The 16,944-nt window shown below is 43.0% G+C and overlaps 1 protein-coding gene and 1 pseudogene across 1 annotated transcript in view; both read left to right on the forward strand.

The window, feature by feature from the left end:
• Positions 1 to 16,250, forward strand: part of SERPINB5 (serpin family B member 5) — a 20,596-nt gene extending 4,346 nt beyond the window's left edge. Inside the window, exons 2-7 of the mRNA XM_015590797.2 lie at positions 2,869 to 3,043; positions 5,109 to 5,246; positions 7,479 to 7,596; positions 10,316 to 10,458; positions 13,608 to 13,775; positions 15,495 to 16,250. Of these exons, the coding sequence (XP_015446283.1) occupies positions 2,876 to 3,043; positions 5,109 to 5,246; positions 7,479 to 7,596; positions 10,316 to 10,458; positions 13,608 to 13,775; positions 15,495 to 15,887 (1,128 nt within the window). The 5' untranslated portion in view covers positions 2,869 to 2,875 and the 3' untranslated portion in view covers positions 15,888 to 16,250. The remainder of the gene's footprint in view (positions 1 to 2,868; positions 3,044 to 5,108; positions 5,247 to 7,478; positions 7,597 to 10,315; positions 10,459 to 13,607; positions 13,776 to 15,494) is intronic.
• LOC112481261 lies at positions 5,554 to 5,669 on the forward strand (annotated as a pseudogene).
• Positions 16,251 to 16,944: the final 694 nt, after the last annotated feature.

Below are 16,944 nucleotides of genomic sequence, written 5' to 3' on the forward strand. Positions count from 1 at the left end.
AAGTTTACTGCTGAAGAAAGCCAGACATCTTGTCTTGAAAGTCTGTCACATGGATTCCCCAAAGCCTTTGTCGAGTTTCTTTTAATTCCTCATGGCGGACATGCTGGTGAAGACACTGCACGCTTCCTTTTCCATCTCATTGCCCTCTGCATCCCCACTGCTGGACCCTTCGACTGAGAATGTGCTGTCATCTCGTGGCCCCTGATCCCACCAGGAGAGAGAATAAGGTTGTCGGCTTTAGAGAAATGTGAGATGCCCGTCCCGACTTCAGGTTCTCTTGTAATAGGTTTGTAATGAGAACGCTGACTTGAGGTCACTTAGCTGTGCTTATCATGGACACAGAGTGAAGGAGGGAATCACTGGAGATGATCAGTGAGCAAGAACGAGTCAACTGAACATTTTTGTATTTTGCTAATGAATTTCCTTTTACAGAATCTAAGGTATAGTGTAACCTTATGAGTTCATCCCACACACAAGCCATATGTCCCTTAAAAGGGAGAATTCTGAAAAACATATTCAAAGGCCGGGGGCCCATTCCTTGATCTTATTCTCATGTCTTTGCATATTGAATTTCTGTTCAAGTAGCAGGTGCAAAATTAAGATCCTATTCATGCATCTGACTCTAACAGATCCTTGGGTTCTGGCTGAAGGCAGCCCTCTGTCTTGAGCGGTGATACTTTGACACAAGGAAGCATGTGAACTTCAATGTCATGTTTGCTTTCCACGTCTGTGTGCATGACTGAAAAGTGTTTGACTGTTTTTTGGGAAAGCTTGAAGCCTTCAGCTATGCACTGGTCACCGAGGGGTGGTGATACCTGTGTTCCTTAGAAACATGCCGTCCTGGCATCGGGCAGAGCCTGGAGAGTCCATGCAGCTCCGATTGGCTTCTAGAAAAGGCTAAGCCCTGACTGCTCGATTTATGCAGACGCTTTCCAACTTCATCAATAACTACTGGACTAGATAGACAGGTGGACCTTTCGTTAAGACAGCAGTTCTGAAGCTTTTTAATCTCTGGACTCTTTATACTCTCCAAATTACTGAGGATCACAAAGGACTAGTTTCCTTTCTTTCGTTCGTTCGTTCGTTCGTTCGTTCGTTCCTTCCTCCCTCCCTCCCTCCCTCCCTCCCTCCCTTCCTCCTTCCTTCCTTCTTTCTCTCTCTCTCTCTTTCTTTCTTTCTTGTTGATTATATCGATTGGTATTTACCAAATTAGAAATTAAAATTGGAAAAAGTTTGAAATATTTATTTACTAATTCATCAAAATACTAATGTTACCATTACATATTAACATTTTTATAAAGAAATAACTTTTCTAAAGTAAAAAATGTAGGGAGAAGAGTAGTATTGTTTTTCATTTCTGCAAATCTCTTTAATATTTGGCTTAATACAAGACACGTCATATGGCCTCTGGAAAACTCCACTGTATATTTGAGAGGTTGAGAGTGAAGAGGCAAATAATGTCTAACTATTGTTATGAAAATAATTTTCATCTCATGGATCCACCAAAAGGGTCTTAGGGACTGCCAGGCATCAAAAGACACTTCTAAGAAAGCCTCTGCATTAGCAAAAGAGTGTTCTCAGCCGAGACTGGAGGCCCACTGGCTGCTCTCTCTGCTTTCCCTGGCTCCGTATTTTTAGATGAAGCTGCCTTCCCTCTCTTTCCTTTAAATCCACATTACTTGTTACATTGCTCCTATGGCATGGGCAGCCCTGCAGTCTGCTCATTTTCTACATACCGGTCCAGAGAGATTGCAGACTCAGAGAAGGAGGGACTTAGTTGATCCTTATAACACTTTGTAGTGTCTTCCATACAGTAGATAATATACTAACATCGAAAGCAATACCAACTTCTTTTTATTTAATATTGCTATGTGCCAGGTACCCCCACTAAGGTACGGCTTACTGTATTGGTCTCCTAGGGGTGCTGTAATAAAGTACCACAAATTAGGTAACTTAAAACAGTAGAAATTTATTTCCCAACAGTTCTGGAGGCCAGAAGTCTGAAATCAAGGTGTCGGCAGGGCCACGCTCTCTCTGCAAGCTCTAGGGAATACTCTGTTCCAGGCCTTTCTCTGAGCTTCTGGTGCTACCAGTGATCCTCGGCATTACTCGGCCTGTAGAAGCATCACTCCAACCTCTGCCTCTGTTGTCACATGGCCTTCTCCCTGTGTGTCTTCACATCATCTTCCCTCTCTGTGTGTTTGCCCTGTGTCTTTTCTCCTGTTTTTCCTGATAAGGACACCGGACATATTGGATTAAGGCCACCGTAATGACCTCAACTTGATTACATCTGCAAAGACCTTATTTTCAAATAAGGTCACATTCATAGGCACAAGGGGAAGGGACTTCAACATTTTTTTTTAGGGGATACAAATTCAACCCATAATCCTTACTAAATATTAAACTGAATCACTCAAAACTGCTGTGATTTGACTGTTTTCGATCTACACAATTTCAATTTTATATGGCTTATCCTAAATCCTAATGAAAACAATATGCATAGATAAAACCAACTGATTATGACCAGTGCTGTCAACTATTCTGACCGCTTGCTGAGGAAGAGGCATGATCTGATCACCGGGCTACTGACAATGGCCATTGTGGCCAAGGAGGCCTGAATTTGGAGATTCCTGGCAGAGCTGTACTCACAGAGGACCTCGTATGCTGGATCATTCAGACGTTATGGCATTTGCTCAGAAGTTTCTTTACCACTGGCTCTTAAAATTGTGCTTACTGAAAATTCCTTCCTTTCTCCTACCTAAGACCATTATTTCGTTTAAGTAGAATTCCCATTGGGTTGGCAGAATGCAGTTGAATAACACTTGAAAGATGCTTTAGAAGTAACCTCCCCCTTGTCCTTTGTTCCAGACCCACAATGGATGCCCTGCAACTGGCGAATTCCGCTTTTGCAGTCGACCTGTTCAAACAACTGTGTGAAAAGGAGCCAGCGGGCAATGTCCTCTTCTCGCCAATCTGTCTCTCTACCTCCCTGTCACTTGCTCAAGTGGGCACTAAAGGTGACACAGCAAATGAAATTGGACAGGTAAGCCCATACCTCGTTTCTGCTTTGAGTGGGAATAGAGTCATTAGAATAATAGGCAGAGCCTAGGGAGGAACGAACGGGGCTCTGTGGTCAGCATTGCTCAGGATTAAGAGTTGTGCCATGTCTAGCATTCTCTTAATCAATTGTCAAAGCTCATTTATCTGTCCTGCAACCCACGTTGAGAGTAGGCGCCGTGTTGTGATGGAGAGCCCAGGGATGTGCTCAGTAACCACATCTAATGAGCAACCTTTGGCTAGGTACCCAGCATTTTCTACATGTTGTATTGTAAGGATCAATCACAATGGTGTTTATTAAATGTTCCATTGCAAATACTCAGACAGAAAGAGTATAAGTCTACATTCCTGTCTTAAGCACAAAATGTATTTAAACAATTGCATCATGCTTTGTTATTTTTTTAAATTGAGGTATAATTGACATACAGCATTATATTTGTTTCAGGTATATGACATAATGATTTGATATTTATATATATTGCGAAATGATCTCCACAATAAGTGTAGTAAACAGCCGTACCTGTGTATAGTTACAGATTTTTTTTCCTATGATGAGAACTTTTAAGATCTACTCTCTTAACTTTCAAATAGACAGTACAGTATTATTAACTATATTACATGACTTATTTATTTTATAACTCAAAGTTTGTACCTTTTTACACTCTTCACCCATTTTCCCCACCCCACTCCCTCCATTTACTTTTAGGTAGTCTGTCAATATCCTTCTAATTCTATTCCATTATTATTCTTATGTTGATCATTCTAGGTTCAACAGAATCTTTCTTTCTATGAGCTCATAGCATTTAGAATGGGTACATCTTATACCCATAAATCCTTGGAAAATCCGACCAAGGAAATGTTATTTGGGTCATAGTATGTGAAGAATTTAACCTTGAAATTGAACGGACTTGGAAAAGAACCTTTAGTTGTGGGTAGAGGAGCTGTATCTTCTCATCTGTCCTGCTCACCCACTCCCCTACCCCCAACCCTACCCTGTCTCCCATTCCATATTTCTCATCTCCCAGTAGAGGAGGGACAGAGAAGAGAACTTCCGGGTGGTGGGTCTGTTCCTCACCAATAACAATCACGGTCTCTTCAGTTCTTGCATCGTTCCCCCAGTAGTAAGGTTCTTTAACCTGTCCCTAGGCATAGAGTCATACACCACCTTCACCAGCCAATGTGACCCTGCCATACTGAGGCCGTATGACTCATTGGTGCAATGTGCCCATTTAGTGACGTTTCCTGAGGTGTGGCATCTGGGCATGGTTATGAGTTAGGAGTGAGGAGAGAATCACCTCATACTGACATCATGTTTTGTGGCACCATGAAGCAGAGGAGATGCTGGGAAGGGTATCACACGGAACGAAAGAAAAGTTAGGAACAAAACAAAAGGATATAGCCCTCTGGAAGATGGCATCTGAGTTTTCAGTGGCTTAGAGGATTAGCGCCCCCAGGGCTGCCTACCCACCGTAAATAACTCGTCAGCCCATTTGGCACTCTTTAGAGCAACTTAAGGGACGAGATAGACTCTAGCAAGAGACACCTGTCCCCTCGAATCTGAGACCTGACTGATGATTGCCTCTCTCTTCTTGTCTCTGATTGGATAGAAATTACGACCCAGCTTCACTCTTGTGCAAGTTTTGAAGGCCTTCTCTGTGAGCAACAGAGGCCTCATTTGAAGAAAGGGCAAATTTTCCCTATACTTAAATCCAGAGAAGAATATCTTTATGACGGTGTTTCTTAATGGGGACAGTTTTGACCCCACCTCCTCCTCGGGGACATTTGGTAATGTCTGGAGATATTTTTGTTTGTCACAAATAGGGAAGGGGTGCTACCAACACCTAGTAGTAGGTCAGGGATACTGCTAAGCATCTTATACTACCCAGGGTGGCCCCCTGCAGCAAAGAATTACAGTCTGAAATGTCAGCAGTGCATTCTGGGATGTGGAGCAGGGAAACACTCTACCTCCGGTGGAGGTTGGCAGTTACCCTGTGTCTGCTGTAGTGGGAAGAGGCGATGCTTCATGGGTCATGGATTTTTTCTCTTCACAGGTCCTTCACTTTGAAAATGTCAAAGATGTGCCCTTTGGATTTCAAACAGTGACGTCGGATATCAACAAACTTAGTTCCTTCTACTCACTGAAGCTAGTCAAACGGCTCTACGTAGACAAATCTCTGAATCCTTCCACAGTAAGTGGTTTAAAGCAATTAGCAAGATTTAACTTTTTTTCCCAGGAGCGGCCTTGTCACGTGGTTAGACTCACAACTTTCTTTTTTTCAGTGAAACTCATTTCGAGGATGCTTATTTATGGTTTGAGGCTACTTAAAATAAATTAGTCCTAATGGAGAGGTTGAATCTACAGGGAAACAACTGCAGTCACATCTTCTAGCTCAAAATATAGAGAAGCTTGGACGTGGTTCCATAGTGCAGCGGTTAGCACGTCTGCTTTACACGCAGAAGGTCCTGGGTTCATGCCCCAGTGGAGCACAGTCCATGGTCTATGGCCATGCCACCCTGAACAAGCCCGATGTCTGATCTTGGAAGCTAAGCAGGGTAGGGCCTGGTTAGTACTTGGATGGGAGACCACCTAGGAAGACCAGGTGCTGTAGGCATGAAATAATAATAATTAAAAAAAATAGAGAGAGAAGCTTGCAGAGTTCCCTTTTCCCTCTCAAACATGCGTAAATCCTACCCTTCCTCTTAGCTTCTTCTCTCAGAGAAGAGGAAAATGGAATCTCTAATAAATGTATCTTTTATAGACGCAAGACAGCTCATTGTTTAGACCTCTTTCTCCTTAAACCACAGGACATACATCTTAAGTTCTCTGCCTCATTGTTTATGCACATGGTGGTCTCCTGATGTTTCTCAAAATCAATAAGAAAAATAATAACGGAACGAATTAACAGTTTTTATGAGTCCTGGATTGGTTTTGTTTGTTTTACTAGGCTGGTCACATGGGTGTCTCTACAAGGTAGCTCTGGGTGTTTAATTTCAGCCATTTTTTGAAGGAATCATATAAAGAACACTGTGGTACCCTTAAATTTGATCCTGGAATATATCATAGTATTTAAAAAAATCTGTATTTGAAATATATAGCCAACATCCTAGACTACATAGAAGTTCATTCTCTATGTTGATTCAATTTATGTGAGATGATCAGAATTTCAAACTTTTCAAATCTAACAGGTAAACTACCAATTATATATATTTACCATCATTTTATTACTTTTTGTAGTAGCTATTTGTTTTCTTGGTTGAGATCTTTTGAGGACAGTGGTCGCTAGGTGTTGTGAATTTATTCTTGTTGCTTGAAGTCACATATACACAGCCATTTTTCTTCCAACGATTACCTGGGGAATTAAAAAAAGTTAACATGTGAGTTGGGTCCTGAGCGTGAAAAAAATTAAAAAGCTCTCCAGGTGGTCTTTAAGGAGATGCTTAATACATTTTGTTGCTGGTGGTGAGGACAGTGGAGGCCTCTCATCGTGCTGGGGCTCTGATGCTCCTAGGTAGCCCTGGCTCTCTCAGTCATCAGCCACACTCAATCCCAAGGTTGGGTTGCAATGAACAGAATCGAATTGGCTAAGGCCATATAGCTCCTCTGAAGAAATTCAAGGAGCCTATGTTTGGACATTTAATCAACTGTGTTTAGTTTGGTTGAACTTCTATTCAACATTTAGAATGATTTCAACTAGCAGAATAACCTGGCTGTTTATTAGAAGTACAAACTCCTGGCCTCAGATCACTTGAATCAATATCAGTAGAGATGGGACTTAGGGTTTTGCATTTTTAACAAGCATTAGAATCACTGCTGTGTTTTCTACAGCGTTGCGTTTCAAACTTCATGTGCAGATGAGTCTCCCTGGAATCTAGCTGAAATACACATTCTGAGTCAGTCAGTCTGGGGGATGGTGCTGAGATGCTGCATTTCCAGCACGGTCCCGGGCGACGTGGAAGCTCTCGGTCTTTGGACAACATGTTGAGTAGCAAGAGTCTATAGAATATTTATTTATTTCAGTGAAAATAAGAGTCTTCTGCTCATACAGCTCTCTCTTCTGTATTATTTCTTCTATTCTAAGACACTAAATGTATATATTTACGTTTTTATGTTTCTGAAATTGGGATCCACATTATAATTGCTGTATACATTTAGCTATGTTTCTTTTTTCCCAAAGCTGAGACTAAATTGATGGATGCATTTAATAATTGATATTGTCTTAGAATTGAGGAAATGAAACATTTACTACAAAGAAAATTCATTGATATCTACATGAAGTTTCAATTTGCAGAATGGTGCAGATTTTGAAAGTGTATTCATAGTAACAGACACTTAAAAGTCCTTTGTCGGAACCGTGTACAGTGCGATGGCTTGACTATGGTCTGTAAGTACTTTGTGATTTTATGATCTCGATGTGTTTCAGGAGTTCATCGGCTCTACGAAGAGACCCTATGCAAAGGAGATGGAAACCGTCGACTTCAAAGATAAGCTGGAAGAAACGAAAGGTCAGATCAACAACTCGGTTAAGGATCTCACGGACGGCAAGTATCTTTACTTATTCTGCTATAAATTGCTAAGTAGACAAACCTTGCCTACTCATGAATCTTTCTGCTAAGCCTAAAATCGAATCCCTGGAGGATTCCTGGGATGTTTTCACTACGAAAGCTAAATTCTTATCCATCAAGCCATTTCCACAACTTGGGTTTCTGGGCCTTTCCTCCATCATCTCATCACTTGGCGGAAATTCCTGGTGCTTCCATTTTCATCTATTTGCCTTGCTCTCCCATGAGCTGCCCCACACCTTCCTGGAGCCTCAGCTGTGCCTCTAAGAAAGTATGGATTTGGGCAAGTCACGAGTCCAGTTTTTCGATCTGGAAGAGAAGGGTTTGGAAGCACTTGACCTGTCCCTCCATTAAAATTCTCTGTGAGTTGTCTGCCTTGCTAGGAATGAATTGGAGCTAAGATGAGCTGGAGTGCAAATCAGTGTCCATGTCCCCCTTCCCAGGAACATTTGTATATTTATATTTACAAATGATCCCGGAGGAGACTTTTAGCTGAAAAAAATTCTACAAGCATGAAGCTAAAAAGGACAGAGAGTCTTAGGCAATCAAATATACATGTAGAAAAACAAAACAAAACAAACCATAGTGGGTGGAAACTTGTCCTCAGTCCTACAACTTCCCGTCCCCAGTCAGCCCTGTGCTCATCTCTTCTGCAGCATCTACCTGAGCCTCTTTCTCGGCGCTTCCCTTAGGAAGCACTTGACCTGTCCCTCCATTAAAATCCTCTGTGAGTTGTCCGCCTTGCTAGAAATGAATTGGAGCTAAGATGAGCTGGAGTGCAAATCAGTGTCCATGTCCCCCTTCCCAGGAACATTTGTATATTTATACAGGGAGGGACCCCTTGAGACTTAGCACCTAACTGTGAAAGAATGAACTGCAGTGATGGATTTTTCAGGCACTGTTGCGGTCACCACAGTCTAGAGAGGAGGAATATAGTTCTGGGACAAGGGAGACGCACTTCCTGTATGAATGGCCCTCTTGCGATGATAACTCGGGGTGGCAGACAGAGTCCACGCTGTAACTGCAGAGTGACGGCATGAAAAGAACGTGGCCTTGGAGTCATTCAAGATCTCAGATTCAAATGCAGATGCAGCCACATATTAACGGAATAAGTTAGTTTCAATTTGCAGAACTGTAAAATGAAATGTGTGTCATCTAATTTAATTTTCACATGGTTGTTGTGAGGATCAACTTAGATAACATATGCTAATCGATAATGTACGATAGCCAAGATAATATGTGGCAGCCATAGACATGTGCGCACACACCAGTGACAACATACATATATATTTGTTATTGAAATGAAGGTTCTTTGCCTTTGTATGTAAAGAAAAAAAGCCAGTGGAATTAAGACCAGGTTCAACACAATTTAAAAAATTATGAGCAAATAACAGCTCCTTTTCACATCGCTGTGCAATTGTTTTGCTTTTAGAATTTTTAAATAATTGTATTTTTCTCTCCAAGGGGCTTTCGTTTTAAAATCTTCATGAAAGTAAGGTTTTTGCTGGAGAAGGCGGTTCAGTGAAAAGACCCCTGATTTTGGAATCAGGAGCCTGAGATTTAAGCTGAAACTCTGTCACTTACCAGCTCCCCCACCTCTCAGGTCTTCGAGTGCCTTCGATAACACTGTGACATATTCGATGCGTCCCAGAGCACTGGCAGGAGCGGTGACATAATTTGCAGGTCTCAATGCAAAACGAAAATGCAGGGCCTTTTATTAAATGTATTAATTTTAAGGTGATTGCAGCAGGGCGTTAAACCACTGCAGGGCCCTTCACCCCCAGGTCATAGACCTGTGAAGGGGTGCCTGAGCAGTGGTATGAAGATGCAAGAGATTAGGTAAATGAAAACCTTTTGCAAAAAAACGTCCTAGCTATTCCAGCGTGCGGACTCAATTTTATTAAGGGATTATCACCATTGAACTGGTTTGGCTGTCGGGGATTGGAGGTCTCTAGTTATTATAGTCGTGATCGAGCCCATGGAGGTGGTTCCAGGTGAGCCTGATGCAAACAGGCTGCCTGCAGCTCTGCAACTTGGGGAAAAGGTGGAGAGCTATGGGGTGAAGAGGCGCCGTCCTGGTGTCAGACCTGCTTTCCGGCTGCACGAACAAGAAAGCTACTTGGCTTCTCTGAACCTCGGCTTCCTCAGCGATAGAATGGGGTTGATGGTCTTTGACTTACATCATTGTGAGAAAAGTGAGCTGCTACGTGTGAAAATGCCGAGCACAGGGCCAGGTGTGCAGGAAGGATGCCTTTTCATTCCAGAGCTTAGGCTTTCAATCCTGAACCCAACCTTGCTTGTGTATTGTCGTGGGCACGTGACTTCGCACCCAGTCTCAGCTTCTTCCCCTGTAAAATGGGGGAGAAACACATGATATTGTGTATTTGAATGTCTAGCATGCGGTCTGGCACAGAGTGGGTATTCGAAAGTGGTGGCTTGTTTTTCTTTTTGCCTCCTCTCTCTTATTCCCTCTCCTTCCCCCCTTCATTCTTCTCCCCAGGTGTCTTTGGTAAGTCTGGTTGTGATGAGCCAGGAGACAAAGGAGTCCTTCTGAAACGGGGTGGTCTGAGCCATCGAACCCCACCTGGCATGGCTCGAACAAGTTAAATACCCAGCGAGTAGACGGGCCTGTGAACAGCAGATGTGGGTCGGAGGAATAACTCTTGTGCAATTTGTGGTTTCTTAAAATTGTTTGCAGGCCACTTTGAGAACATTTTATCTGACAGCAGTGTAAGTGACCAGACCAAAATCCTTGTGGTTAACGCTGCCTACTTTGTTGGAAAGTGGATGAAGAAATTTCCCGAATCAGAAACCAAAGAATGCCCTTTCCGAGTCAACAAGGTATGTGGGGCAGCGTGTCAAAGGGTCCCAACTATAGATATAAAAAATTACAGAACAAAGGGACAGTAGGAATTCATTTCAGTGAGGGAAGTTAAGGCACAAGGAGTCATGTGCCTTTCCTAGTAGAAAAAAGAACCATAATCCAGAGACTCTGGCTCTTCTCCAGAATGTTCTCAGGCTCTAAGCTGAGTGACAGCTTATAGAACTTAGAGCCCAGTGAGTAAAGCCAAATCATCCACTAGAAAATGGCTACACTTCTTTGGGGCCGTTAGCGAGAAAGGCAAAGGAGAGGAACACACCAAACGCCAGCATCAGAGGCTGTTGGACCATCCCGAAGCCTGGGCCGTTTGAGAATCTTGTTTCAGGCTAATCGACTCCTCTGCGGTCCGTTTCTCATCTGTTCCTAGTAAAGTCGAGGGTGCTGATATTTTAATTGATAAGATGCTGCGAGGTTCCTGTTGCCGGCGAAGGAGAAAGTAGAGCTTACTCAGCTGCCGCGCTGAGTGGCATTAGGGGGAAGAGTTAGAAACCTGAAGTTTCGTTAATACTCATTGAGGTGAGCAATGATGCCACAGCCCACATCAGGAAGAATTCATGTCAATAGGCAAAATACTCCTTCTATAAAGGAAGACAAAGCACTGAAACCGGAAAATCGGCCCATTTTGTTAGAAGACCTAGGCAACCCCAGGAGTTTATGTGGTGACGTGATATGGTCTCATCTGATGAGATCTGACTCGTGCTAAGAATGCAGACTCAAACCTGTGCTTCCTGAGCACGATATCTAAAGGTCGCTGATTTACCACGCAGTGATGCTAGTTTTCAGATTTCTCCCAGCACCTCGACTACCTAGCATCCATCACTTGTGTTAGTGCCGAAAACACATTATAATGGCACCTTCTTAATGCCAGAGCCCAGAAAGAAAAAACCTTCGAAATACGATTTACACCCGAGTTGGCTGGACTGGCTTTCGTCGCTTTTTCTCTGTACCCATAAAGTTTTGTTTTCATCACTCCCCCACCCCTCTCACCCACCATCCCAAGTGTGAATGGGCTTTTTAAAGGTAGGGCTGATGCCTTATTCAGCTCTGTTTCTGTGTAATTCCTGGCCCAGGTCCTGGCTCAGCAAATGGATGGATGAACTAGTCCCTAAGGGTCAGTTTGAATGAACAGTCAATAGCAGACAAAACCTGAGTGGCCTCTGGCCCCACCACGGGTCTCTATACAAGGTTCACTGGGCATTTTCACTGGGAGAAGACGGTCTCCACTAAGAGAGCTGCTTACCAACTCAAAATATCCACGCGTCCTAGGGGCAGGTCTTCCTTAACTTCCTCTTCCTCAGCTCAGCTTCCAGGCTCCTGTGGTCTTCCCGAAGCTGCCTGCCAGGGGCCGAGCCGACCGGGCACACGGGGGCGTGTCTCAGATGCCAGGCACAGAACGCGAGACTCTTTAGACTCTATATTTTTCACACACAGGTCCCGGGTTTTAAACATGGCTTTGAAATGTCATTGCTTTCTCGGAATCTCACCTAGCAGAGCAATGAAACCCGACTCAAAGCTGCGTGGAGATGCATCTGCCTTTTTAAATTTTATTTTATTATTAGTTTCAAGTATACAGTACAATGGTTAGACATTTATATAGTTTATAAAACGTTCCCCCTAATTGTTCCTTCTCTCCTCTGGCCAATATGTTAATGCTGACTGCATTCCCTATGCTGTGCTCCCCATCCCTGTAACCATCTATCAACTACTAATTTGTACTTCTTTAACCTTTCACCCCATTCTCCCAGTCCCCCAACCCCCTCCCCTCTGTCCATCACCAAATTGTCCACTATATTTGTGAGTCTGTTTTTGATTAGTTTGTTCTTTTTGTTCCTTGGATTCTGCATATAAGTGAAATCATGCGGTATCCATCTTTCTCTGTCTGACTTATTTCACTTAGCATAATAACCTCTAGGTCCATCTATATCATTGTGAGTGGTGGGATTTCATTTTTTTTTAATGGTGGAATAATATTCCATTGTATATATGAACCATAATTTCTTTATCCAACCATCTATTGATGGGCATTTAGGTTGCTTGCATATCTTGGCTATTGTAAATTGTCCTGCCATGAATATTGGGGTGCATGGATCGTTACGAATTATTGTTTTGGTTTTCTTTGGATAAATATCCAGAAGTACAATTCCCGGGTCAAAGGATAGATCCATTTTTAATTTTTTGAGAAACCTCTAGACTATTTTCCATAGCGGGTGCACCAATTTGCAATCCCACCAACAATGTATAAGGGTTCCTTTTTCTCCGCATCCTCTCAAACTCTCGTTGTTTTTTGATTTATTGATGACAGCCATTCTGACAGGTGTGAGGTGATATCTCATTGTGGTTTTAATTTGCATTTCTCTGATGATTAGTGACTGGTCAGCATCTTCTCGTATGTCTATCAGCCATCCGTATTTCCTCTTTGGAAAAGTATCTACATCTGCCTTTCAAATGTGGAGGCTTTTACTTTTCCTTCGTTTCCTTCGAATTGCTTTTGTCAGCCCCTGAACTTTCTGAGTGACTTTCCTAAACCTTTCCTCATGTCTGAGGTGTCTCCTTTAAAGGCCAGACTGAATAGATGAAGTTATATTATTAAAAGTTTAGTATGGTGCCTATCCTGACAAAGGTGGATACACACATACACACACACACACACAAACACACACACACATTTATGTGTCATTAACCTAAAAATATAAAGGCCTAATTAGTTTACTCTCTCCCCTGTTAAATAGAAAGAACATTTAAAAGTGTTGAGATTGTGCAAACTCCGGGCATGCATGCTTGGCATGAGATAATCTGTTTTTATGTTTACAAAACTGTAATGTAACTATGCAAATGTTTAGCAAGAGGACACAGACTACAAAAAAAAAAAAAGAGAGAGAAGGAATCTTTGAGATATTTCATGGAACTATAACAAGAACAAATTGATGTATATATGTGTGTGTGTAGGTGTGTGCGTAGCTATGTGTGTATGTATATGTGTATGTGTGTATCTATAAAAAACACATGCCATCTCTCATGGGGAAGTGCTTATATGTGTACACACAGACATCTATGTATACACTTGCGTTCCTTGCAAGGCAGGCCGTTCAGACTCCTTCTGCTTTTACAGACGGACACCAAGCCAGTGCAGATGATGAGCCTGGAGGCCACGTTCTGCCTGGGCCACATCGACAGCATCGGCTGCAAGATCATAGAGCTCCCCTTCCAAAACAAGCACCTCAGCATGCTCATCCTGCTGCCCAAAGATGTGGACGACGACACCACGGGCCTGGAGAAGGTGAGGAGGGACGTGCGTGCGACACGCAGGTCCCTGCTGCGGCGGCCGAGAGACGTGTGGACAGGGCCGTGTGAAGGAGCCGCAGCCCCGCCTTTCACGCCACTTAGCGATCACCTCCGAGGGTTTCGTGGTTCTTTCTGGGCCTTGCTCGTTCAGCACTTTTGGGGGGCCAGGAAGTGTAAAGTCCCTACGTGGACTTGCACTATCCCCTTTGATTCTCATAAGAGGCCAGGAGCTAGGAACTTACTGGGCTCGTTCACCCAGGGTTTAAGGCACAGACGGGTGGGTAACTGGTCCACGGTCGCCACATAACTAACTAGTCAGTGTGGCTTGTAGAATCCGAATTTGAGCCCGGAAGTTGGAATCTGTGCTCTTAACTCTAGGCTAGAGTTAACCTATTATTGCATCTCGCATTAACGTGGCACATCTGTTATAATCGATGAGCCAATAGTGATACCTGATTATTCACTAAAGCCCACAGTTTATGTTAGGGCTCACTCTGTGTTGTACATTCTATAGATTTTGAGAAGTTCCTTTACTGCATATACACATATGTGAGATTTTATTATGCTTCATATTTTACGCAGGTTAGTAGAGGCACAAGACTAAAAAACAGGAGAGCTTTTACCTACTTGGGAAGGACTTTTCCGCTTCCCCTGTGCTCCCTCAGCCTAGTCCTGTCACCACGGCTGGCTCTTCTCCCTCGGTCGCTCCCTCCCTGATTCCCAGCTTCCCTCCACCTGGACCTCCGCCCTTGGCCCTCGGCCCCAGAGAAGGAGGGAATCTTCTAGGCACCTAGGAGTCACCTGTTATATTTCCAGTCACGCCTCAGTGACATCCAGACTTTCCACGGGACGATCTAACTCGGTCGCCACCTGACCCGCGACTTCCGTTGCCCTTACGCTTGGCTCAGTCGTCGCAAGTCCTGTCTCCATTCTTTGTTCTCTTCTTTGATGCCACTTCATGCCTTGGTCTCGTTTTCCCCTTAGCTGTTACTCAGCTGTCTTGCACTTTACTTACTTAAAATACACTTACGAATAAAATTGTAAGATATTTAAAGTGGACGCCATGGTGATCTGATAAACGTGTACATTATTAAAGGATTCCTTCCATCTAGGTTATTAACACATCCATACCTCGCATATTTATCTTTTTATTTCTTATTTTTTAAAAAATAACCAACTGAAATGAATGTCTTGGCCGCCAAAATACCTTAAGAATAATCATAATTCAAATTCTCATTTTAAAAAAAGTTTATTTCACCTTTGAGTTATCAAGTTTGGTGCCATGCCTAGTACATGAATAATCTGGATGTACTAGTAAAGAAATCAAAATAAGCTTTCCAGAAATATTATGTATAAAAACGCTTCTTCTAATTTATATTTATTTCACTATGACTTATGCAATATCATAATCCATGCATTTATTTCTCTAAAGCGACTCTATACCTTAAAAGAAACGCCCTCATAAATTTCAGGGCAAAGGGACCATCGTTGTGGGGTGAGGAGGAAGGGATCAATCAACGCTAGGGGGTGGACCTTTTATCAGAGAAACTAGTTGCACCCCCAAACTGCAAGACTGATTCCATTTTTGATGGTCCCTCTGTACTGCTTCGAAACTGAGCTCAACCATGACACTTTCTGTTTTAGTTCAAGCAGGGTTTTTCACACTTAAGAATAAAAAAAATAATGATAATTTCCTCCTTTTTTTGTCTTTCAGGTTGAAAAACAACTCAACTCAGAGACGCTCTTACAGTGGACCAATCCCAGCACCATGGCCAATGCCAAAGTCAAACTCTCCATTCCAAAATTCAAGGTGGAAAAGGTGATCGATCCCAAGGCTAGTCTGGAAAACCTAGGGCTGAAAAATGTCTTTAATGAGGATACATCTGATTTCTCTGGGATGTCAGAGACCAAGGGAGTGGCCCTCTCAAATGTTATTCACAGAGTGTGCTTAGAAATAACCGAAGATGGTGGGGAGTCCATAGAGGTGCCAGGATCACGCATCCTACAGCACAAAGATGAATTCACTGCCGACCACCCATTTATTTACATCATCAGGCACAACAAAACTCGAAACATCATTTTCTTTGGCAAGTTCTGTTCTCCTTAAGTGGCAGAGCCCAGTTAAGTCCCACCCGACTTCTCTGTAAACTCTGCACCCAGAGAATCACTTTCTAAATATGATAAATTAATTATCAATACTGCTGGATGAGGAACCTCCTGGTATTTGTCATATGTAACCTTCATGCTAATAGGCTCTTCTTTTCCCACTTTTTCTTTTATTCCCCCGTCCTACCCCATAAAAGACAATGCTTTGAATGAAAAGGAATCACTTCAGAGGAGAATTATGTATTCATTATTTGTCAAACTATCTCGGGTTATGGGAAGGAATACAGTTTTTCACAAAAGAAATTCCTATGAGGAGGATCTGGAGGATTTTATTCCCAGGACTTTGCCTCCCTTCACCGGGACACAGAATGTTCCAGACGTTCTCACATCCCTAAAATACTAAAGAAATGTGAGAGATCCACAAACTTTCCTGGCTCCAGCCAAACTTGGGCACACGTTCATGCCACTCTAGGTCCACAGCGCCTCATGCTGAACCCCGTGGGACAAAAAAATCTGATTTGGGGGGTTTTTAGAAAGATAATATGTTGCACAAACTTCATATGATGGATTCAGTCTGAAACAACAGCCTATTAATTGATACCTTAATATTTCTGCCACCAAATGTACAATATTGACGCAAAATGGTTAAAGGCTCTAAGTAGCCCACAACTGTCAGGTTTTGCTGACAAATGCGTACGCTACCAGCTTACAAACAAGCTTCGTTTTCAGAACTTTGTGAGATTTGGGGACGTTGGATAAGGAACTGCAGACCCAAGGAGTAGCTGGAGTGCAGCCCCTTCAGAGCAAAGCTCAGATCTCGTTACAAGTTCACTTCCCCTTTCGATACGATGCCCGCCTGGTCACCTGATTGGTGAGGGACCGCTGGCAGGGGCTTCTAACTGACTCAACTGACCACCGGGGACTTAAAATGCACAGGGACCCTCACCTTAGCCGACCAAACAAAAGAGTGTGGAAAGAAACTGTCTCCGTCTAATGTGATAAAGGGGAAGGGGAAGGAACTTAGGCCTTCAGGAAATATGCCTAGAGCTACTGAAGTG

The sequence above is a fragment of the Pteropus alecto genome, unplaced genomic scaffold (genome assembly GCF_000325575.1).
Source record: "Pteropus alecto unplaced genomic scaffold, ASM32557v1 scaffold14, whole genome shotgun sequence".
Taxonomy (NCBI): domain Eukaryota; kingdom Metazoa; phylum Chordata; class Mammalia; order Chiroptera; family Pteropodidae; genus Pteropus; species Pteropus alecto.